Here is a 23,338-nt window from a genome sequence, read left to right as displayed (position 1 = left end):
GCAGCGGACCTGTTGCAGCCCCGCGGAGGCTCCGCGGGCAGGGGCGGGCCGGGCGGCAGCCTGCCCGCTCGCCGGCCCCTCGGAGCGCCAGCCCCGCGGCGCTTTCACCGACCCGACCGGCCGCGGCGGGCGGCGGGACCCCCGCGGTGCCTGCGCGGCCGCGGAGCCGCTCTCTCACACACTCACACACGCACACCCCGCCCGGGGCGGTGCCGCACCGCGGGGCGTACTGCGGCGCGGGCGGGGTGGGGCGGGAGGCGCCGTGCGCACCCCGCGGAGCGCCCCGCGGAAGATGGCGTACATCCAGGTGGGTGCGGAGCGGCGGGGATCCGCGTCCTCGGGAGGGATGAGTGTCACGTCTGGGGCGTGTGCGGGGGGACCCCTGCTCCGTCTGCGGGATGGGTGTCGGTGGCCCCCTCCCTCCCCGTGCTCCTGGCCCGGGGCGGGTGCGCAACTTCGGGTTAACTTCTGGGGAGGAGTTCCCGGCGGTGGCAGCCCCCGGCGAGAGGGGCCGGCGGGGCCGGGGCAGGAGCGCGGTGGCAGCGGGGTCCCGCGGGCGGCGGGGAGCAGCGGTCGGCCCGCGCCCTTATCTGCCGGGGGGAGCGGGGTGGCCCCGGGTGCGGGCGAGCCCGGCCCGAGCCCGCACTAGGACTTGCTGGAGGGAGGAGGATGCGAAACCCCGCGGGCAGACCGAGCTGCGCCGGGGGTGAATCGTCTCCCCAAGCCCGAAGGGTCGAGGGGCCCCAGCCTTCGGTGCCGGGCGGGACCCCCGGCAGTGTGAGGCCGAGCTGAATTTGGGCTGGTTTAAACCCCGAGCGGTTTCCCCCCCGCCTCGGCCCCGCTGCCCCCAGCTGCTTGTCCCCATCTGTAGCTCCCGAGGCTGCCGCCCCGCTTTCAGATGAACCCGAGCGGAGCATTGGCAGCGCGGGCGCTGGTAGAGACACCCGCTACCGCCCGCCACCCCGCGGGGCCGCGTCCACCTCCAGCCACCCCGCTGTGTCCCCGCGACCGCCTCCCACCGGGACTGAGCCGCCGCGGGTGTGTGCGGGGCACCGGGACCCTCGGCTCGGGGGGGATCTCGAGTGGGGCCGGGAGAGCTCCACGGCAGCGCCGCCGTCGGGGCCCGCTGTGCGAGGCGGGAGTGCCCGGCTGGGAGGAGGGCAGCAGGGACACCCCGTTATCCCCGCACCGTGGTGTTAATCACGTTGGGGTGGGGTGGGACACTCTTCCTAGGCTGTGGTGTCTGCTGTGGTGGGGCTTGTGAGCCTTCCCTGGGGGTGTCACAGCGGGAACCCCACCTCGCTGCAGCATCCCCCAGCAGGGACATGGCCACAGTGGGTTGCTGTAACTGGTCTGGTGACGTGGTTGTGATGGCAGCTGTGCTGGCTCGGAGCAGGGGGACCCCTCATGGGCTGGGCAGGCTGGGGAACAGGGCTCTGCATCAAGGTGTGGAGATGAAGTCCTGCCTTGCACCCAGAGCTGCATGGCGGGATGCATCCAGGGTGCTCACGGTTGGTCTTCAGTGAGGCTTCACTCAAGTTCACAGCCGGGTTGTTTACTGCTTGGCCGGTTTGGGGAGATATGGCAGGGCATGACAGTGCCTCCCTGACCCCAAGGGCTGAGCCCTTCTTCTGGGGGTGCTGAGCACATCACAGCGACTTTGCACCCTGAGATCCTGCTGCACCTGCTTGCCAGTGCATCCTTCCCTAAACCTCTGCCCATTCCCAGCCCTGTCCCTCCTGCCTGGCATGACATGAGCGAGGTGGATGAATATGGTTGGTTGTGTTTGCGTTCCTCTCATGGACCCCTGCGTTGAAGTTGCTGGTTACTTGTTTACCTCTTCTGCACTAGAATACTTAGTTCCTATTTCTGCCGTCCCATTTCCTGGTGGAGATCTGTCGGTGGTCGTGGATTCACTCTGTCATGGTGCCCACAGGACCACTGTGCTCTTCGGGCTGCTAGCACACCGGCATGGCTTCACATTGCTACTGGCTGACTGGGACAAGGAGGGCTGTTTGACACCGCGTGTCCCCATGGGCCACTCTGAAATGCCTCTTCCTTCCCACAGCACGTGCTACGGCATTCCATCGTGTGGCACGGATCCAGCCTCTTCGTTTCAGAGTGATTTAAATATTCTTGTTGCAGCTTTGCTAAACCACTGTAGCCTTGGCTGCAACTCAGCGTTAATGAGGAATGATAAAGCCTTTTAAGCCGTTTAGAGTTTTCTTAAACAGTTGGTCCATGGCTGGCTGGTAATCATTGTCTTGTCATACAGCACTGCAGCCTCTTACTTCGTACTTCTAACAAGTAGTGGCCTTTTCACCAAGCACTGGCTTCCAGGAATTTTAAAGGGGAGGCTTGCACCAAAACGTGGCCCATGAGAGAGTTCTTGGAAATAAAGACACCTTTTGTGACCTGGTTGCTTTACAAAACTCTGCTCTTGTTCTTGTCATGAGCATAAAGCTAGAAGCCAGTATCTACACGTGGAAGAGTAGAGCGTGTAGTCTTTTGTTCTGCGGTTTTGTCTTGGTTTGATTTTGGGTTTTTTTTAAGGATTCCCCCTATAGAAACGCAGCCAGGACAGTTGGGAAACTCTTTAGACATTATCTAGGGAGAGTTTCAAGACGTTTCAAGAGGCACCTGAAATGCTACTGAGTCTTCAGTTGTAAATGAAGTGGGTCAAGTATAATATTCTAAGGGTGGTTTCGTGAATAAAACACTGCCTTGCAATGATTTCTTCCTTTGCTGTAGATTTTCTCCACGGCTTGGGGGAAGTGGCTGCAAACTGGAGTTTGTGGCTCAAGTTTTAAGCACTTCTATTTTTTTTATTCTTCAAGTCACATCCGAGGAAGATGCCCAGCTACCTCAAGTGCTGCGTACTTAATGGAGAGTATGCTGCATCTCTACTCCTTCCTAGAAACGTTGCTTTTAATGAGTTGGCATCAAAGCTATGTTTATGTGGGCTGAATCAGGAGGAAAGCTTTTTTTTCCACTGTGGCATCTAACTGGAAAAATTTGGGTATCATTTGCTGTCAGCAGCAAGTAGTTGCTTCAGCTAGAGAGAGGATGTTAGAGAGGAAAGTAAGTGGTTGCATGTGATACCCAGGTTGTAAGGGGCAGTGAGGAGGATTTTCATTGCTCTACGATGAGTTTGGGAAGGAGGAGCAGAGGGAGCTTGGTGGGGAAGGACTGGAAACAGAAGCTGATGGCTGGTGAGGAGACCTCTCCTTCCTCTAACATCTACAAGGTGCTGTCTGAAATTCAGGCTTATCGCAGGCCAGGCCATGTCATGGCAGAAAATTTAAAGTTATTTGAGCATTGCTAACCTGCTTTTGTCTTTTTAATTTTGTTCCCTTTTGCTTCATCCTGGATGTCTAAAAGGACAGTTGGAACCAATAAATGAGGTGAGTTAATCTGATGATTCACTCTCCGCTCTGTCTCCTAGCTCCATCCTGAGGGGATTGTCTCGTCTTTTCTGACTCTTTACTGATGTCCTAGATATAAGTGATGCGCTGCATTTTGGGCTGGTAATTTTTAGGGTTTTTTTCCCCTTCTCCCCCAATGTTCAGATTTCGTTTATGGAAATAACGTGTTTTACTGGAGCAAAAAGAAATGTTCCTGTGGCGTCTTCTCTACAGATCTGTGTTTCTCAGAGGAATCCCCTTTGTGTGGATGATAGTGCCCCTGTGTCTGCACACTCCTGAATACTGCAATGTCTCAAGTATTTTGGGGGGGATATCTATGGAGAAGATCTCACATGCTTTATTTCTTCAGCTTCATAGGAACATTTCAAGGTCACATACCATCATAAAGCGATTGAAACCTGTATGTGCACATGCTGTGCTCTTGCAGCTGTGTGTCTACCCCCATTACTAGAGTGTGATGCCCTTTATTAGCAGGGCCCTTGTGCTGGCTAAGCGAGCCTTCTTATGACCTGCAGAAGTTGGACCTGGTGTGGGTGGGAGATGGGCTGAAGTTGGCTTTCTGCTCCTCTTGAAGCAAGCAGAGCTTTGAAGTGGAGGGAAGGCTGTAGGGATGGCATGGAAGTGGGGCAGCAGTGTGCTGCCCTCCAATGGGGTATACCCTGTGGTTGTAATGTCATCAAGGAGCACTGCTACAGATGATGCTGTCAGTACCACCATGGAAACCTAAGGAATAAAATACTTTTCTGGGTCAAGTAGCTTCTTTACAAAAAATCATTGAAGGTTCTTCATGAAATTAATCATAATAGCCGAGGCAGGCATGTGGACAGAGTGCCTTTGCTAATCCATTTTAGTGGCAAGCTTGTTGGGCTCTAATGCTGTATCCGTATGGATCATACAAATCCTACGTACTGATGGATCTGCAGGGACGGAATGTGTTCACATTGCTGTTTTAATTTAATAGACCCTTATTGGATTAAATTGGAGCTTTCACTTACCTTCTCCTTTAAATTCCTTCTGCTGTACATTTGCCGATCTATTAGTTTGTTGATGTGCGTGAAAGAATAAGCATGTTTCCACTCTAGCATATTGCTATGCCATAGTGTTTTGTAAATCACCCTCTTGCCAACCTATATAATAATACATTGCTACTAGAGGGAAAATACCTGCGGTGAATGCTTATTTTTCTGCCTTGTTGTGGCATCAGTGAAGTTGGGCTGGTAACTGCATAGCATTTGTCTGTTGATATAGATGGAATAAATATAGTTCTTAATGTTCTGTTGCAGAAACACAAACATAAATACAGCTGAATGTTATTTCCCAATAGCTATTGATGGGTTGTAATCTTGTACTTTGGTTTCCAATGGCTTCAGGGGCTGCTCGCTAGAATCTCGGATCTCTTGCTGTGCCGGTGGACTTGTAGAAATTGTTGTCAGAAGTGTTTCGACTGTAGCTGTTGTCAAACAAATGAAGATGAAGTTGAAATCCTGGGACCTTTTCCTGCTCAAACTCCAGCCTGGCTGTAAGTTTAGATGAACAATTTCCTAGCTTTACCTGAGGAGTAGGGCTGCTTGGCTGCGATGAGAGTATTAATGTGAAATGATGACAGGACATTCAGAGGATGCTACTTAAAAAGGAGGAACCTTCTGTTGAGGCTGGGAATGTAGGCTACTCAATAGCAAGGTGAAAAAGGGCAGCCCTATTAGCTCAGACAGTAAGGTTAGATGGGTGAGATGGAAGTTATTTAGCAAGCAAGCTGACAACTGGTTTAGCTGTGCACCCTTTTCTGAAGATGCTTTTCATCTTCGGGCTTCCTTCCTTTTCAAATGGACCGCCCCTTTGGAGCACTTCAACTTAGCTTAAATGCTGATGAGGTTGTTTTGAAATGTTTTCTTACCCTAGCATGAAGGTGATTATCATATAGGCAGATGAAAGGTGTACCTTGTACATGCTCTAAAAAGGAAATGAATCTAAAATTTCATTTAGCAAGACTTGATCTCCTGTGTCATCTCAGTACTCTTCAAGATTTCCTCTTGAACCATTAAAGAACAGCAGTGGCAGCACCAGGTTTTATCTGGAGCTTTGATTAGTGTATTTGCAAATCTATTACTAAGAAAGTCAGTGAAGTTGTGCTTGTTTTAATCCCTCTCTTTTGAGAGCCTGCAGCACAAAGGTGACCCTGTGGAGACATTAGTGAAACCCAGAAGGGAGAAGAGGTCTCTTGTCTTTTAGTGGCTGCTCTGTCAGCTGGGCTGTCTTCTGTGAGAGCAGATTGTTTGATGAGCCCAGTTTCAGTGAGTCCAGAAGCTGTGGCACAGGAGATGTCTGTTCAGTGCATCATTTGGTGCTCAGAAGTTCGTACCTAGGCACTGAGACACTTGGTTGATTTTATCTGCTCTTGTGAGTAACTGCGGTTATTCTCTGTCAGGTCTGGAAGGTCCGTATCTTGGTGCTGCATAATATACTTTGTCTCATGTTTGAATCTTGTCTATATGCTCTTCTGAATCCAGGTAGAACAGGATGGTAATTAATACCAAGCTATAAAAATAGAGATGTTCAAGGTGTGTTAGAGCGGTTTTTAAATGTGGAGTAACATATTTAAGAGTCTGATATATGCCCAGAAATGGATTCACCTGCAGTTAATGGGAAATGGAAGCAAAATCAATGCTAAATAGGAAAGCACTGTGCACAGAGCAGAGTGATGAGGTTGCAGTATTGGACATAGAAAGATTGCTGCAGGAACAATTACATACTTGGGAAGAAGTAGCTAGGCTTGTTGTGAGAGGTTGTTTTAGGGTTTCTCTGGTGTGCTGAGAAGCAGAAGGGACATTATATGTGTTTGAGGGTGTGTGGTGATTGTCCTGTGATATTGATTTTGACTGCTGGATTCTGTCTGGCTAAAGGGGCATTTTAAGCGTTGAAGCTCTGTTCTTCTTTTGGTCTCAAAACAAGGATGTATGGTGACTTTGCAGATGAGCTGGACTTTGCCACAGGCAGAGAACATGGAGACCTTTGGACTCATAAAATGTTCTCTCCAGCCTGTGTTGTTTTCCTGCAGTCCTGCTCCATCTGAAAGCCTCTATATTAACTTGCTGGACTGGCCACAAGCAGAAGACAATGTGCTCTGAAAAGAAAAAAACCCCAAGCCTAGTTCTTCAGCCATGGTGCAATTTATGTTGCACCTACTCGTGCTAGCAACCCTGGGTAGGGGCCCTGGACCCCAGCCTAGGTCATGTATTCATCTTTCCTTCCAGCCTCAGGTGATTTGGTGCCATTAGGGTCTCCCTGTTCTGCTCTAGTGCTGAGGGAAGCTGAGTTCCCAAAGGTAATGCCTGAGAGGAGCAACAGGAACCAAGGAAGAGGACACACAAGATAAGTAGCTTTGCAAGGAGGCATGGATGCTGCTATGCCTTAGGATCACTGAAGTCACCAGCTCCTCTGGCACTGTTGCAAATCCTGTGATCTCTACGTATGCCTGTTAATACATGTTGATATGGAAGCTGGAGATCAGGCCTTGCTTGCTTGAAGAGGTTTTTGGCTTCTTGTCTTGAGCTGAGATGGACCCAGGGTGGTGCCAGGGAAGATGGTGATGCTTTGAGCTTCGAGGGTGACTTTGCTAGAAAATGGTGAGGGAACCCAGAAATTAGTCAAGTGAGAAGGGCAAAGAGAGCAGAGGAGATAGAGAGGGAAAGGAGCTGAGGGGATGTGATTGAGAGGAGAGGGGGAAAAAATGAGCCTGTAGAGGAATGAGAGTCTGGAAGATGAAGAGGAAAGGAGAGTAAAAGGCAAGAGACAGAAATGGTGTCTTTTGTTTGCTGATTGATAGGAGTGCCATGCTTTTTGTGTGTGCAGGTTTAAGGTGGAAATGATCCCATGCAGCCTCTGCTGGCTCAGAATTCAGGAGCCCAAGATTTCTATTTTCACTGTGTTGATTTCAAACTCTTAAATCGCTGTATGTGTATTTGGAGGTAGGATATTGCCGGGTGTTAGATGTGTGAGCAGCATAAGAGTTTGGAGTTGGTCTAGGAATTAGGTGTTTAATGGGTATGTTTTCAAGTGCTCATAAATCTGCGTATGTCAGTTGACCCCTCATCCTTTTATTTTTTAAAATGGGGCTTTTGGATTCCTGAAATGGAAGATGGATTTGACACCACCATATTGTGCATTTAGATGCATGCATTAGAAATACGAACAAATCAATTTACTGTATGCCATACTCAGAGCCTGAAAGTGTTTCAAAAATAGACCTAGGTTTTTAGCTGAGATCTTTCCATCTTGCCACTTCTTCACGGGCCCAGGACACTGGCATAATGCAGAATGCAATTTGCTCCTTTCTTAACTCCCCACCTAATTCCCAGGGGGAAACTGCTTCTGTGGTCATCATTGGCCTACAAGCAAACATCTGAACTCCATGCTTAATAATCCATCGTTTATTTTTTGCCTATAGGTTTTCCCTTTGGCAGCTCTGACACACCTTGCTGTCCTGGAAACTCAGGATGGGATGTTAAAGCTGCATATTTAAGCCCTTCCTCTTGGGAGACCGTTGAATTTTATCACTTCCTGATTTTTTTACAGTGGTAACTTGGGGAAAAAAGATTTCTTACAATAGTGAGTGTAATTATATTGACCTGAATGTGTAGTTGCTGCTTGTTATTCCCTGAGGAGCATTTGCATCCTGGTCCTTGCAGCAATGGGAACGAGCTGTGTATGTTGGAGCTGCCCGTTATGGAGAGTATTCTACAGAAACCCCAAAGATAAATGGATAAATGGTGTACACTCTGTGAGACTGAATGGCAATCAGGATGCAGCTCCTCTTCCCAAAGGGTTGGATTAAACAGAAACAGAAACAGAACTGCTTTAACCAGAGCCAAAGTTTATTTGAGGAAAATTATTGTGGCTCAGTAGCAATTTCCTTACTAAAGGTCATCTGTATGTTATTAACTCACTATTACGTTTACCCATTGTAGAACATCCCTAATGCTTTTCTTCCTGATTTCACCCTGCCTTCTCCTTGTTTTGTGCATTTTCTTCTCAAACACAAGTATAGCCAAATGCTGCCTATGATTGTGTAGACCTGCACTTAGGCATGAAAAAGCTATTTGTGTTCCAGGTACTGATTATATGTCAAACCACATGATTTGGACTGCATTTAATGGGCTGCAGAGTCCTGCAAGTATTGCATGCCCCTCTTAGCATAGGGTTTGGTTTTCATTATGAACAGACTTTAATGTGGATAAGTTGTGTGACTGAATTAGTGAGATTGGCATGGATTCTGCTGTGACCTTTGTGGGTTTGGAGAAGAATTTCCAGTTCAAATCTGTTTTATATGGGGGGTGGGGAGATGGGATGGATATGACTTTTCTGCAGTTTTACTGCTTTTTGCAGCATATATTTATTGCTCTGCTCCAGTTATTGGTTACTAAAGCAAGTGATTCAATATATTTCATTTATACCCAACTGTGCCATGCTTGTAGAAAGGGTGAATCAGGAGCAAAACTCACACAGTATTCCCCTTTGTTTTGCTCATTTCATGCTGATGCTTTCCTTGTGATCTGCAGCTATTTTCTTTTGAGTGCTCTGTCTCATGGATTAGCCAAGGCTTATTTTGCACGATGCACTACACGTCATGTACCGCTGAGTGATTTCATCTCCGTTGGCAGCCGCTCCCCTCTGAACATGCAGTTGGAGGCTTTATCTCCTGTAGTTGTTACTGGTTGCTCTTGCTCTTCTTTCGGTCAAGGCTGGGAGGTCCTGACTGCTTTTGTGAGCCACTGTGGCTGTGACACAATGAGGGTTTTAACCAGAATGTTGTTATAAGATATATAATAGATGTTACTTTCACATAAATTTTTTCTTTATACTCCGTATTGATGTATTTACATATGTATAATTTTATATATATCTATATAAATAAACTGAATTGGGAATTACACATGGACTTCTTTATGATGCCGGTCTTCTGTAGAGTCTTCTCAAAGATGTTACAACTCTCATCAAAACTCCCTTTGTTATTTAGATCCTTCCAACTTCCCTGCTCCTCCCTAGGCCCCAGGGCAGTAAAATTACTGTCTGGTGAGAATCACCTGTTGTTTATAGAAGTGGATAAAAAGCAGCCAGTTACTTAAACAACCCCCTCCCCATGTCAATAAATAGCTCTTAATGAATGTATTTAAAGGATCGAGTTTTGAAACCTTAGTGGCCTACCTGCAAAGCAGTATTTTACTGAGAGAGGTGTGTTGTAGGTTTGAGATGTCTGAGCATGGTGGTGGTTTCCCATGCTGGTTCATTCCTAGCGAAATCTGTGCTTCCAAAGTGTACCTGTGAATTTACAGCAATAAGTTACTTTTTGGGGTTTGTGACTTGTGGTTTTTTCTTTCTTTTTTTTCCTAAAGACAAAGATAACACTTTTGGTCAAGATCTGCTCGTGTGGCCTGTGTTGTGCTCTAATACTGGTACAACTCTGTTTGAAAGCCAGGCAGAAAGATAAAGAGTCTGTTTTTCACATAGGTCTGAAGTCAGTTGCTCAGCCTTTTGCTTGCCAGATAGATCAGGAGATACTCCACAGCATCCAGGGATGTGCGTCTGAGATTAGACACAATACCAGGATGCATTTTTATTCTGTATACCCTTTTTACTGAGTTGAATCACGCAAAGGTCTCTTCTTATAACAGGATAAGCAGCCAAAATGAGGACAAAGATGGAGACTCTGATAATACCATCAGTGAGCTGCCTCCCACTCTTCAGGATGTTTCCCCTGACAGAAGGCGGTCATCTTCAGATACATCACGGTCCACTTATAGCCTCACGAGGCGGATTTCAAGTAAGGTCGTCCTTCCAACATTAATGTGATTCTTGTGGGGAAGAAAATCAAACTGTAGTGTTTGTTCTTTCATCTTTTAGGCAGGGAATCAATTCAAGTTGAAGGTACATTGATTAAAATCTTATTCTGTCCTGCAGGAACATGGCTGGCTCTGCTTTCCTTGCTAAAGCATATGCATGGTAATTGCATGTGAAAATGGACAAGGAAGGAAAAGTGTAGGTGGGCTTGGACTTCAGTATAATTAAGGGTCCTCCAGATCATGGTGAAAAGTCCCACTGGGAGGCCTGCTGTGCAAGGTGTTGCACAGAGACAATAGCTATATCCACTGAAGCACAAGTTGACTTGCACCTTTAATGGCTTCCATTGAGTTTCTAACAAACAGTTGCATTTTTGCGTTTCTCTCCTTTAGGTTTAGAGTCGAGGAGGCCAAGTTCTCCGTTAATTGACATTAAACCTATCGAGTTTGGAATAATAGGAGCTAAGAAAGAAGTAGTTCAGCCAACAATCCTGCGGAAAACCTACACCCCAGATGACTATTTTAGAAAATTTGAGCCAAGACTGTACTCTCTTGACTCAAATAGCGACGATATGGACTCCTTGACAGATGAGGAGATCTTATCAAAGTACCAGCTGGGCATGCTGCATTTTAGCACGCAGTACGATCTGTTGCATAACTACCTAATAGTGCGAGTCATTGAGGCTAAAGATCTGCCTCCTCCAATTTCTTATGACGGTTCAAGGCAAGACATGGCTCACTCCAACCCCTACGTGAAGATCTGCCTTCTTCCTGATCAGAAGAACTCCAAGCAGACCGGAGTGAAGCGCAAAACGCAGAACCCGGTGTTTGAAGAGAGGTACACATTTGAAATCCCCTTTTTAGAAGCCCAGAGAAGAACTCTGCTTTTAACCGTAGTGGATTTTGACAAATTCTCACGCCACTGTGTTATTGGCAAAGTGTCAATGCCCTTGAGCGATGTAGACCTTGTGAAAGGCGGACACTGGTGGAAAGCCCTTGTGCCTAGTTCTCAGGTAACACAATTTATCAGATTATTGACACAAATTCTCTTGCTGTTTTTTTGTGCGGTTCCTCTGCTTGTTGGCAAGTAACGTGCTTTCCAATTAGTCACTGCCATCTTGTTAATACAGCATCTGCTGGGTTGAAACAGTGTGGGCCTATAACTGGTCTTATAATGAAAACTGTGAGGTAGAGGAGATGGCTTTCATATTCAGAGGAGGTGGCGTGATCCTATGCAGCTTTAATGACAACAACTTAAGACTGCTTTGGAAGTCTGCACCTTTTAGACGATCTTCCTTGTCACTGCAGTGACCTGCATCCATTCCTAGACACTGCAGTGACACTATCCCATCTGGGTCACTCCTGTGGTGGGTAGCGTGACTGTGCTTTGGGGACATGCCAGTTTGCTAATGATCTGATTCAGTAAAGTCCAAATCTCCACAGACTTTTGGCATAATGCATAAGCAAAAGATTGCAAAGTAGTGGTAGATTTCTTGTCATCATGTCCCTGAAGGAAATAAACTTGCCATGGATTTTGTCTAATGTACATGGCACATTGCATGCATGAAAGCTTGAGTGTCTGTCTTGGGCTAGATTCAACCCTTGATGGGATGGGAACAAAAGATGCAGAGTGTCCGTGTTCTTTAGTATCTGCCCCCAGGAAAGGGCCCTGATCAGTGCCACCCCCTTCCCAGCCAGGAAGAGAGTTTTTCAATCAGAAGGTCTGAGCTTTGCAGCCAGGAATGGCAGTTAGCTGCCAGATTTGCTACCAGCAGTATCACTTGTGTAGCTAAAGGCACAGGACCCTATAGAAAGCCACACTAAGAGCACAGCATGAGCAGTATCTCAAAATTAGTATGAGAGGGTTGTCTCTTCCTATTCCTTGCCAGCTCTGGGATTGCAATTTCTATGTTTTAGAGCCTTTGCTGAATCAAAACCCTCTGTGTACTTGGATGGTTCACATTTTCTTTGATTTTTATGTGTTCACAGAATGATGGCATAGCCAGAGATATTAGACAAGATGAACAGTGAATCATTGACTTCATTGCTGATGTACAGTGTGGGTCTGAGAGTCTGATTTAGAGTGGGAACTTGTGATGAGACACTGGTACAAGTAAAATCCACCGAATGGTGTTTATACGTGAAGCCAGACTGGTCTTTGACTCTGCTTTGCCCTCTGTCTGTCTGCAGAGGGGCTGGGAGTGCTTTTACCTCTTGCTCAGACTTTCTGCAGGGTACAAGGGGGAAGAAGATCAAGACCCCTGATAACTGCAAGAGAGCTAACTAAATTCCCTGTAACAGAATTAGGAGCATTATGGGATTAGCCTGAACAATATTCAGGCAAAAAGGGTAAGTTTTGAATGCTGTGCACAAGTCAAAATCGTGGGTCCCTGAGTATAGCTTTATGTAGGACATGTCTTTGTGTCATTGGATCTGCTTTGCTCAGTAGAGTGGCAGTGAGGGGGTGAGGGCATGGCTGCGTTACAAAGCCGTTCATAAGGGGAATGAACAAGGACAGATATCCCTGGGCTGCCTTTGCTGCCTGAACCTTTCCCCAAATATTTACTTAAAAATGCCTGCAATAATTTTTATATACATATACATATACATACATATATATATACACACACACCTTTTTTGTGTGTTAGCAGTTCGTCATGGGCTCTGTGTTGCGTATCTGAGCACAGAGCTCTCCTCGTTGCATCCTGTAATCCTCCTGTGATTCACACCATGCAGCCTTACTCCGCCCTGCTCCCCCTGCTTTTGCATGATAGATACTTCTCTGTGTTATGTATCTCTCTGTTAGTAACATGGACTCATTCCACAGCTAATACAGACCCTGATTAGACAAGATCATCTCTGCCTTTGTGTGCCAAGCTTGGAGCCAGCCCTTCCTCTCTCCCTCTCCAAAGTTTCATTGAAAGCTGCTGATGTTTTCAGCAGTGCTGTCTGCTTCACCAGGATTCAAGATAAATTTATGCAGAAATCAGCATTTCTGATATTTATAAAAGGAAGGAGAAAAAGATAAAACTCAATTTGGATGGGCAGGCCTAACCTTACATGCCTTTTGCATTTATCTGCTTGCTATCGTATGGAAAAACTTAATTTAAGCAGAAAGGTCCTCTGCACCTTGGTTAGTACAGTGCCTTGTTTTGGTCTTTTCATACTTGCTTGTTCTTTTACCTTGGCTGGCAGACTGCAACTGCAAAGGGAACAACAATACTTTTACTAGGACATCCAGAAAGGATGTTTGGTATCGTCTTCCCATGTTTCCTCAATGATAAGATTTTTAAAGTTCAACGAATAAGACATATTTTATCTTAGTTGGTTAAAGTTAAATTAATTGATCAGAGGGTTAAAATAAAGCCTGGAAGAAGTAAAACAATAAAGCTTAGACCTTTGAACAAACCTGCTTTGGAATGTCTTTCAATAACAGTGATGCTTGAGCTAGAAATTTGTGAGGTGTTTTTGACTGCTGGTTGGAAGATTCTGCCTGCAGAATGATAGGCTTGACATGCTGACAATATTTTTATACTTCTTTTTGCTTGATGATTTGAGGGACAGACAACCATTATTAGTTTCTTGCTGGATTGAAGGGGAGTCTGTTGAAGTGTGCTTTGTGCTCTGAGCTCATGGTAGACAGGGACAAAAAAAGTCTCTGTGCAATAGCATTTTATTTTGCAGAAGGTGTCCTCAGACTCTGGAGAGCCACACGAAGCCGATGTGCTGCAGCTCTGATCATCAGTTGATGAAAATTTGCCAGGCTGGGTTGGCTGCCCCGGGCTCTGACATGGAGCAGCAGCTGGCAGCAGCACCCCCCCCCAGCGATAAGGATCATGTTGGAGACAATCCTGAAGCAGGTGCTTGGAAAACCAGTAACAGGAGGGAGAGAAAAATAGACAGCCACAGACGTGGTATGTAAAGATGAAAGACACAGAGTATGTGGGTTTTTTTACTGGCATATATAGACAGAAACATCACGAGCTGGAGACATGGAGGAAAGTGAATCCAGATGGCAGGAGCTATGGAGAAGGTTTTCTCTTTATACAGATGGGAGTGGGATGGGGCAAGGTTTGTGGAAGAGCAGAGAAAGTGGCCTAAATGGTATCACCGAGGATGAACATCTGTTTGCACTTGCTGTATCCAGCTGGAAGCCATTGCCATAGTGTGTGCTGATAAAGTCAGGTGCTGAGTCCTTGTCCCACCATCACGCTGAGCCCCATCAAGCCCAGAGCTGGAACACAGCCTGAGCACAGGACTGTGCCAGCACAAGTGAGTCCTGCTGAAAGATATGGGGGAAGCCAAGCAATCTTTTGGTGCTGTGGTGTTGGCAAGGCTGGGTGGATTTCTCCCAGTCTGAGGCATGGTCCAGCTTCTGCAGCCAGCAACTCCATTGACTCCACTAAGAGCTGGACCAGGATAAGATGAATCGGAGGAAGATGCTTAGAGGGCTGAAGGACCTCTCCTATGAAGAAGAAAGGCTGAGAGAGTTGAGGTTGTTCAGCTTGGATAAAAGGCGGCTCTGGGGAGATCTTAGAGCAGCATCCAGTGCCTAAAGGGGTTGTCAGAGAACCCAGTACGGGTGATCATCATGCTCTCCTCTCAGCCTTGGGAATCAGTGCAATAAACTACTTGATGTAAGCTTCAGGCAAAAGATTGCACCTGTACATAAGTGCTTTTTAGTTTGGATCACTCATTGAGCACATGGGGGATTCGGTCTAACGTGGAGGCACAGGCGAGCTGCTGTCCAGTGTGTCATCAGAGCCAGCAACTAAGCAGAAGGACTTATTCCTTGTGGAAAATGTCAGTGCAGGTATTGCCAAATCCTTTATCCTTGGTAGTTCTGGGAGGCTTTTTCTTGCAGGGTAATTAATATGTTTCCAAAGCATAGTGGGAGCAGCTCCTGAAGTAGCTGTTGAGTCCAGTCCCCATAGGAACACTCTGCTCCCCTTAAATATCCCCTTAAACGTGTGTGGCTTTGCTTAATTACCATGAATGAAGTTGGCAGGCCTTGCTCTAGCTGGGCTCATATTCGTGTATTTCACCGTTCACATTGATTCTGAAACACGTGTTTAGGACCCCAAGTTTTACTGACATATGATTCATTTCTCTTTCGGTAGATTTGAGTAGGCAGGAATAAATGCTGTATACCAGCAGTAATGAGAGTTTGGAGATCATTCCAGAAAAGAAAAAAACAATTGCCTGGTCATGGAGGCAAAATAGCATAAAAATTCCTTCTACTCTCAAATGAAGGCATTTTTTAGTAGAGGGATTACATATTGGACTTGCTTTTTTGACTTTGTACTATGAATGCACTAGAATGAGCTCTTCGCTTTTTACATTCAAAGTGTGGTATGTGCTCCACAAATGGAGTGGCTTTGCTATGGCAGCTCTCTGCAATGGTAGATTCCCATCTCAGGATAAGCCTACAACAAGCACTGCGCTGTTCTCACCATGCCGTGTTTGGGAAGGAAAAGGGCGAAATGAGTTTGAAATTCAGATAATGACTCATTTTGGCATTCCTCGTGGGTGCTGCCTTAGTTCTGCCATGCAGCCAGGTGGTTATGGCATGGGCTTCGGGGCCTCCAGGTTTGCGTGTACCAGGTTTGTTCTTAGCACCCTTGTTCCTTGGCTTATCCATTGCAGCCCTGAGAAGGAGCCATCCTTGGGGAACACGGATGATGCCCTGTGTTTGGTAGCATGGCATATTATTGAAAATAGTGCCTGCACTTGTCTCTCATGCAGGCATAAAGCATTGGTCACGCAGAGATTTGGTTCAGAGAATTGTCACAACAGTTGACTCAAGGCTGTGTGTGTCCGAGTGCAATGGGGGTGCATGTTCGTGACAGTTAAATATGGGAAATGAAACATGAAAGTGAATGGTGTCAGGGATTTTTCCTTTTCTTACTTTTTCCTTTTTTTTCTTTTGGTTTTTTTTCTTTTTTCTTTTGTTGTCGTGCCCCAAAGCTCAGTGGCTGCTTAATTAAAGGAATAATGCATAATCACTGATGGTGAATGTGTATTGGTTACTTAGGGCTATGCTCACTCATTAACAGGATGTTAAAATCAACCTGGCAGTTTGCCTGCGTCAGGCAGGAGAGATGTCCTGAGCAAAGCCTGGCTGGAGGTGGGATGCCACCACCCTGCAGGTCACTGGAGTTGAGGGAACTGTGATGGGATGCTGCGATAGACACTTGTCCGTCATGATGACATTTGCAGAGCCTAACCTGTGGTTTGTTGTTGTGTTTTGGTTTATGATATTCTGCTATCTTTCTTTCTCTGTGTGTTTTTTATTCCCCAGATTTGTTTGTGTTATTTCCCCCCTTTCATTTTCCAGTGCTCCAGCATAAGAAATGCTTCTAGATTATTTTCTATTCATTCTTATCTGTCTCTTCTGCTTCCAGCTGTTGACCCAGTCACCTCATCCCTTCCTCTCTGTGCTGTTCACTCCTTGCCCTTTCTGTGTAAGACTGGGATGCTGTGGGGTGTATTTTGCGGAGGAGCTGCCCGGAGGTGAGGCTTGTGGGCTGGGCCTCTCCATGCGAAATCTTCTTCACAAGTGTTTTTGCACAGGAGAGGTTTTCTCATGGCTGTCGAAACTGATGCAAAGACAGTTAGGCTTTAGAAGGGATTTTGTGACTCTTCTCATCATACCTCTAGCCAGCTTCTGTTACACAAGTAACACTGTTCTTAGCCATTGGTAAGTACATATTTGTTTTCTGGTTCTGGTCCTTAATAGATCGGCCTTCCAGAAATGATTGCTGTGTGTTGCAGGATGCTGTAGACAGTCTGTTGGAGCAAACTGTTGTAAACATCGGTTTTCTAATGTGCCTGGAGGTACCGTCACAGATAACCTTGAGGAGGAAAATCAATCTGAAACTTCATTAGGAGCATTGCATAGATGTCTGTGCTGATGTAATGTGCTCTGGATCCCATTGGGAACAGAATTTAGCTGCAGAATTGTGCTGGTGTTGTAACAATGCACAGCCAATAGTCTGGGATGGGGGGCTATGAGGAAAGAAATGCGCTGGTCCAAACCAGATGTGTAAATGGCCCTAATTATAAACTCCTCTTCCCTTGAGGTGGCCTCTTTGTGTTTCAGAGATGTCAAAAAAGAAAAACAGATTTCTTATGGGTGTCTGGTTCCACCCTGTCAGTAACTGCAGGAGGTTCTGGATCACAGGCGAGCCAGAGGCTGCAAATCCAAACGTCTGGCTCTGTAACGCAGCTGCAGAGAGGAGCAGCCAGGAGTGAAATGTAAATCAGAGCTTCAGGAGGGTCTCAGATGTCCCAGACTTGGTGTCACTCCGGCACCTCATCAAACAGGAAATTGCTTTTTCAGGGTCATCTGGGATCTGGGCACAAATCAGCACATCATCAGCATGATAATGGCAACTAAAATGATGCCTTTGCACCGTGGTGCCTGAGGGGCACCTCTGCAGCTGTGTTCTATGAACAAAATATTCAAAGCAAAACCAACAGCATTTTAGCTTCCTGATGAAAAGACCTAGGAAAAGTAAAATTCAGGCACTTCCTTTCCCTATAGAGAACAAGGTGCTGATGGCACCTCTTGTGTATGAACTTGCATCCCTCTTCTCAGCTCAGCCTCTGCGTGAGTCTGAGGTTGGGGATGCTGCAGTGTGTGACAAAAGAGGAGCCATGCTGCTACACCTGCGGTCCCCCAGCAAGACGTGTCGTAACACCCATAAAGACACCTCTGAACGAGATGATGGGCATGGGAGTCCATGGTTATGGCAACACAGAGTGGTTCCGAGGTGCAAGTGAGCTGGAGAGGCTCTCTGGTCAGCTCCTGTGGCCCCACGAGCCACTCAAGACCTCTATGGCCATTCATTCCTCCCTGAGCCGAGTCTCCTGCCTGACCCATAGAGTCCTGTTTCTCCATCTCGCAGTGGATCCAGCTGTGCCCTCCAGTTACCTATGTTTTGCCTGCTGAGCCGGTCAGTCCATTAAGCTGCAGCTCTGTCTGCATCTCCGTCTTCATCTCTGACACACACTGTGCCACCAGCATGTCTTATGAGCATCAGCATAAGTATGCCACAGCGTGAGCTTGTTGGGGAAAGAATAGCTCTAAAACCTAAGGAGGCCTTGTACCTTGTGCTCCTTGGAGCAACACGTTAATTCCTTGCTAATGGTGGCAGGTAACCAAAGAACAGGAGAAAGCTAGCAAGCGTGGTGCAGTGGAGGCAGTGCTGGTCTCACATGCTGGGGAGGAATATGTGGTGGCTGCTGGCCACCAGTTCGTTTTCTTGAGTGCCTGATGCCCCCTCAGGTACTGTGGCAGGATTTGAAGCATGTTTCCTAGATCCTTCCAGCTAAGCTAGAAATAATGCATTCATAAGAGCAGAGGCAGTTCAGTGCTTGAGTTAAGTGCCTTGAAAAGGCTGAGTCACTTGTTCTGGGAGGTGAGCTATCCAGGGTTCTGGGTTTCCTTCTGAAGACACCTTTTGTTATTGCTGCAAGCACTGCTGGTGCTCACCCTACAGTGGAGCTGCTGCTTCCTGGCTGGCTTTGAGCACACTCATCCTGCCATGGCCTCTGTGGGTTGGATGTTCCTTCCCTTAAAAGAGTTAATGGAAATCTGGGAATGCTTGAAAAGCACTAAGGGGCAGAAGGTGCTACTGAGATTTAGGAAATTAGGTCAGATATGAGACTCGTTAAAGCTAGTGCTAGTCTATCTTCTGACTTCAGTGGATCACACTTACAGAATACACCATTTTGTATCTCCCCTTACTCAAATTTAAGCCCAGATAGTCAGAAAGATTTCTATAGGTGCCAATCCCTGTTAGGTTAGGTCCTACGGAAAATCAGGGATTTAGCTTTACCTTTACCTGTGGAAGGCTTGTACGTTAGGCAGCAGTGTGACAGTTACGTTATAGTGGCTCCTTCAGTAACCTCTGCAGCGGTTATGTGACCCAGGGCTGGGGAGGGTTCAGGTGGTCATGCTTGGTTCTGCTTGGGGGTAGATGCCTGGTTCCCCTTGCAGTGCCTTAGAGAGTGTTACATGCCCAGTCTGATACTGTCGTGCATAAATATAGTCAGGAGTTAAATGTGTCCAACTTTAAATGTGTTGGAAGTGTGGAGATCTGCCTTCCCTTGCTGGGCTTCACCATTCCTCCCTGACCCAGGGAAGTCCCTTAGTTCCTGCAGGTCTTGGATAAGATCAACAGGCTACAACAATGGATGAATCTGGAAGTAATTACCCCAAATCTTAATGTGGATTTTCAGCACCCTAAGCTTGAGGTGACTTGAAAGGTCCTGCATCCCTACCCAGAGCCAGCCGGCCTCCTGCCTGTGCCAGAAGTTTGGTATTTGCAGCAGGAGCTGTTTGATTGTCTCCTCTCAGCAGGTAATAACGTCACTAATTAGTTTCCTAATTCGTGCTGTCCAAATGTACCTGAATTTCTAGGAATTAAAGACTGCATGGAACCCGACACAGCAGTTAATGCACGTGGAAGTAGGACTGGATATGTTGTCGATCTGTTATAAGGAATGAGTTTGAGGGGTACCTCAGCTGGATCCTGTTGTGGGCACTGTGATGCTTCATTACTGTCCTGGTAATAGATTTATAAGTTGCCAACTGTTCTTGGTGATAAATGTGTCTTCAAGGCAGTTCCAGCCACAGATCCGAGACCAGAAAGGAGTTGTTTGGGGAAAATCAAACCAAAGGTGATAGCTTGAATTAGATAGATGATGTTTAAATCACCTTGGATGTCAGGCTTTCTTAGATCCTAACGTTGTGCAACCATTGGGCACGGCGGTGTATATAGGTATGGCTTGAGCTCGCAGAAGTCTTGTCATGTCAGGTTTGTGTTGGGGAATGGTGTTCTGATTGAAAGAACTTACAATATCGTATATTGAACAGGACTGTGATATGGGAGTTGGCAAAGGTGGACAGAAGAGGGGTGCGTTCTCAGTGAAGCAGTACTGTAGTAATGGAAGGAAATGCACAGGATGAATGTGGGGGTGTGTGCTGTGTAGTTGTATACTGCCACATCAGAAGATGCTGTGACAGAAGGAGTTTGGGGTAAGAAATCAGATGCTTTTCCTCGTGGGGAAGAAGGGCTGTGGGTAAGGTCAGGCAGAAGGTGGGTAGCTTGGGGTGGATGCTACCAGGCTGGCTCTGGGGCAGTGGAGTGTGTGAGGAGGGCCCATGTGTTTGCCTTAGGATCGATCTGTGATGTGGATCCACGCTTCACCCAGGGGCTGGGTCAGGATGCTGCTGTACTTGTACCTGCTTCCTGCATGGTGCTTCCCTTGTCCTTTGCTCATTAAATGTGTGGGGTAAAACACAGGGGGGTTGCTTTGCTAGCTCCTGAAATGCAGTGACCTTTAATATGAAATTGGGCAGCCTATTGCCGTATTTTCTATGAAAGCCAAAAAAAAAGGGTATTGATTTAAATTGAATTGTGTTATGTAGCATCGGGGGTGCAGGACTTCCTCAGCCTGCCAGTGCTCCTGCATGCCACGCATGTCCTGCTGCCTTCCCCGGGAGTAGTCAACAGGAACAGGAGAGGAGACAAAACGCCTCGGGGAGAACTTTTAATACCATTACCCCTACGTCAGTTTTAGTGCTTGGCTGGTTAGGTGAGGAGCTGTGTGGCCTGTGGCCAATGGGAGCCATCCTGTGCTGCTCCTGTCTGAGGAATGAGGCTTTTCCCTGAGCGTCTTCTTGGGTTTGCTCCAAGCCCTCTGGTTCATCTGTGCTCAATGGAGATTGTGCTTTCCCCTTTGCAGCTGGGTAGCTGTAAGCTGGTTGGGTTTCCTGGCAGTCCTACCCTCAGTTTCCCCAGAACTGTTGGTAACTTCACCAGGGATGGGTACTGCATGTGCTGGCCCATCTCTTTGGGTCAGTTCAGGCTGTGGCTGCGTCTCAGAGCTTTTTTCTTTATTGTCTACATAGTCCTTTAGTCTTGGGTTTCTGTAATTTAATATTTGGGGCATCAACAGAGATATTTAAGCCTTCTGTTGCGACTGCAATACCACTGCAGCTCCTTTTCCGTTCGGGAATGGCTGTGACTTGGTTTTTGAACTGTTTGGCTATTTGGGATGAAGAACCAGCTCTGCACTCTGACATGGACCTGGGACAAGGCGGATGGATTGGTGCACTGCCTGGGCTGGCTGTTGTGTCTTCAGTCTCCAGAGTTGTTTCGGTGTCTGGATTTTGCATCCGAGAGTAACAGCATCTTGGAGCCAGGTCATTCCAGGGGAGGAGAGGTTACTTTAAGCTGTCATGTCTGAGGAGCAGTGATGTCAGTGCTCCAGCTCTTTTTTGGGGTTTGTTTTGTTAATTAATAGTTTTAAGCATCATTAAGTAAAGGGAAAAGAAATACTGGCTGAGCAACTATTCGATGTGAGGCTATGTCCGTGCTACAGCCTGATGAACAGCAAGGGCACAGTTAAGCTGTGCTGTGGTCTGGATAGAACGGGCTGGATGCCAAAGGGATGTCTCCTCTGAATTGCCTTCCTGTGACCCGGTGATGCATTAACCATCTCATGCCTGGACTTCCCAAGTGGCTGGTGTGGTCCTTGGGGGCTGGTAAGGAAAAAGGGTGTCTTCTCCAAGAAGATGAGCGATTGACCTTACATTCATTCCTCCTTATAGGTCCTCTTTGCACGACTGCTGAAAAGCTGGTGAAGGATCAGCAATTAAAGAACAATCTTCACCTGGGGATAGTATTCTTTCTTGTTTCTGCTCAGCACACGGTACCACCAGATGGTTGTTGGCTGCGGTTTAGAGCGTAACTGAAATTTGGTTTTCAGGCACTTAGATAAACAGGATTTATTTAATTTCTCTTCCTGCTTCTCCGTTCCCCTCCAAGCTCTGTTCTGAATTTCCATGTTCCCTTTTTCCTGCAGAATGAAGTGGAGCTGGGAGAGCTGCTGTTGTCACTGAACTACCTACCCAGTGCGGGAAGACTGAATGTGGACATCATTAGAGCAAAACAGCTTCTTCAGACAGACATGAGCCAAGGTTCAGGTAAAGGACAGTGCATTTCTCACATTACTCATGGACAGATTATATGTGCCTTTACAGCAGACCTGTGGTGAGGTTGCAGTTTGTGGGGGACCCAGGGGGATTCGTAAGCTCAGTTCCTATTAATATAAGGCTCCAGATATTAATTTGGTATATATAGCCAACAATAATGAAAGTATTTGGAACCCTGACATAAAATGGAGGGTGTGAATACCTTTGCCATATTTAAGTTAAAATCTCTGAACCAGGGTGAGGTGAGGAACCAGGCGCTCTAAATTACCCCTGTGTTGTGTTCTGTGAGCAGCCCATTTGTGGCTGTGATGTGCTTTGCAGATGCTGTGTGCTGCCTGACTATTAATGTTGCAGTGGTTTCATTTATAATATCTAGCTGCTCTGTGGATGCTCTGAGGCTTTTCCAGTGCCCATGCTTTGTTCCCTGCTGAGCCGGCTGGCTGGTAACTGCTTCATGCATGTCCTCAGGTGTATTTCCCATGTTCCCTGCCCCAGCTGCCGCTGCTGCCAGAACATTGGCATTTTCCAAAGTGAACAGTCCGCTCAGCCTCTGTCAAGGCTGCCATTAATTGCGGTTTTGGCAAGGAGCAGTTTTAATCCACCTGCCTGACTTTTGTCTCCACTGCAAATCCCTGGGAGCAGCGCAGTAGTACAAGTCCCAGTCATTTCCAAGTGCTGTTTTCCAGCACGGTCCATCCCCGTAGTGCCCAACCTTCACAGACTGGGGTGCTGGCTCAGGATGCCCATAAAGCAGAGCTTGTGCTTTGTGTTTTTTGCCAGATCCCTTTGTGAAAATTCAGCTTGTTCATGGATTAAAACTAACAAAAACCAAGAAGACCTCCTGCATGCGGGGGACAATAGATCCCTTCTACAATGAGTCCTTCAGCTTCAAGGTTCCACAGGAAGAACTGGAAAACGCCAGCCTAGTGTTCACAGGTAAATGTGGTGGTGTTACTGACTTGGCATGGTTGTGCTTACCTCCAGCATCAACAAAGAAGCAGCTGTGGGTGTTCAGATGAACCTGTGCAGGACGGTGTCTGTCCCAGTAGCCACCCTGCAAGAGGTGAGTCGGT

At 47.0% G+C, this 23,338-nt stretch overlaps 1 protein-coding gene across 2 annotated transcripts in view; it reads left to right on the top strand.

Moving 5' to 3' along the window:
* The first annotated feature begins 236 nt into the window (after positions 1–236).
* SYT17 (synaptotagmin 17) overlaps positions 237–23,338 on the top strand; it is a 39,345-nt gene continuing 16,243 nt past the window's right edge. Inside the window, exons 1-7 of one of the 2 annotated variants that reach the window (XM_065684230.1) lie at positions 237–307; positions 3,387–3,404; positions 4,796–4,944; positions 10,094–10,242; positions 10,652–11,271; positions 22,136–22,256; positions 23,046–23,201. In XM_065684230.1, the coding sequence (XP_065540302.1) occupies positions 293–307; positions 3,387–3,404; positions 4,796–4,944; positions 10,094–10,242; positions 10,652–11,271; positions 22,136–22,256; positions 23,046–23,201 (1,228 nt within the window). In that variant the 5' untranslated portion in view covers positions 237–292. The remainder of the gene's footprint in view (positions 308–3,386; positions 3,405–4,795; positions 4,945–10,093; positions 10,243–10,651; positions 11,272–22,135; positions 22,257–23,045; positions 23,202–23,338) is intronic. The other variant, XM_065684231.1, reaches the window with a different exon arrangement.

Source organism: Lathamus discolor, chromosome 6, assembly GCF_037157495.1.
Source record: "Lathamus discolor isolate bLatDis1 chromosome 6, bLatDis1.hap1, whole genome shotgun sequence".
Taxonomy (NCBI): Eukaryota; Metazoa; Chordata; class Aves; order Psittaciformes; family Psittacidae; genus Lathamus; species Lathamus discolor.
Note: the sequence above shows the minus strand (reverse complement) of the source record. Positions and strands in the feature narration are given on the sequence as shown.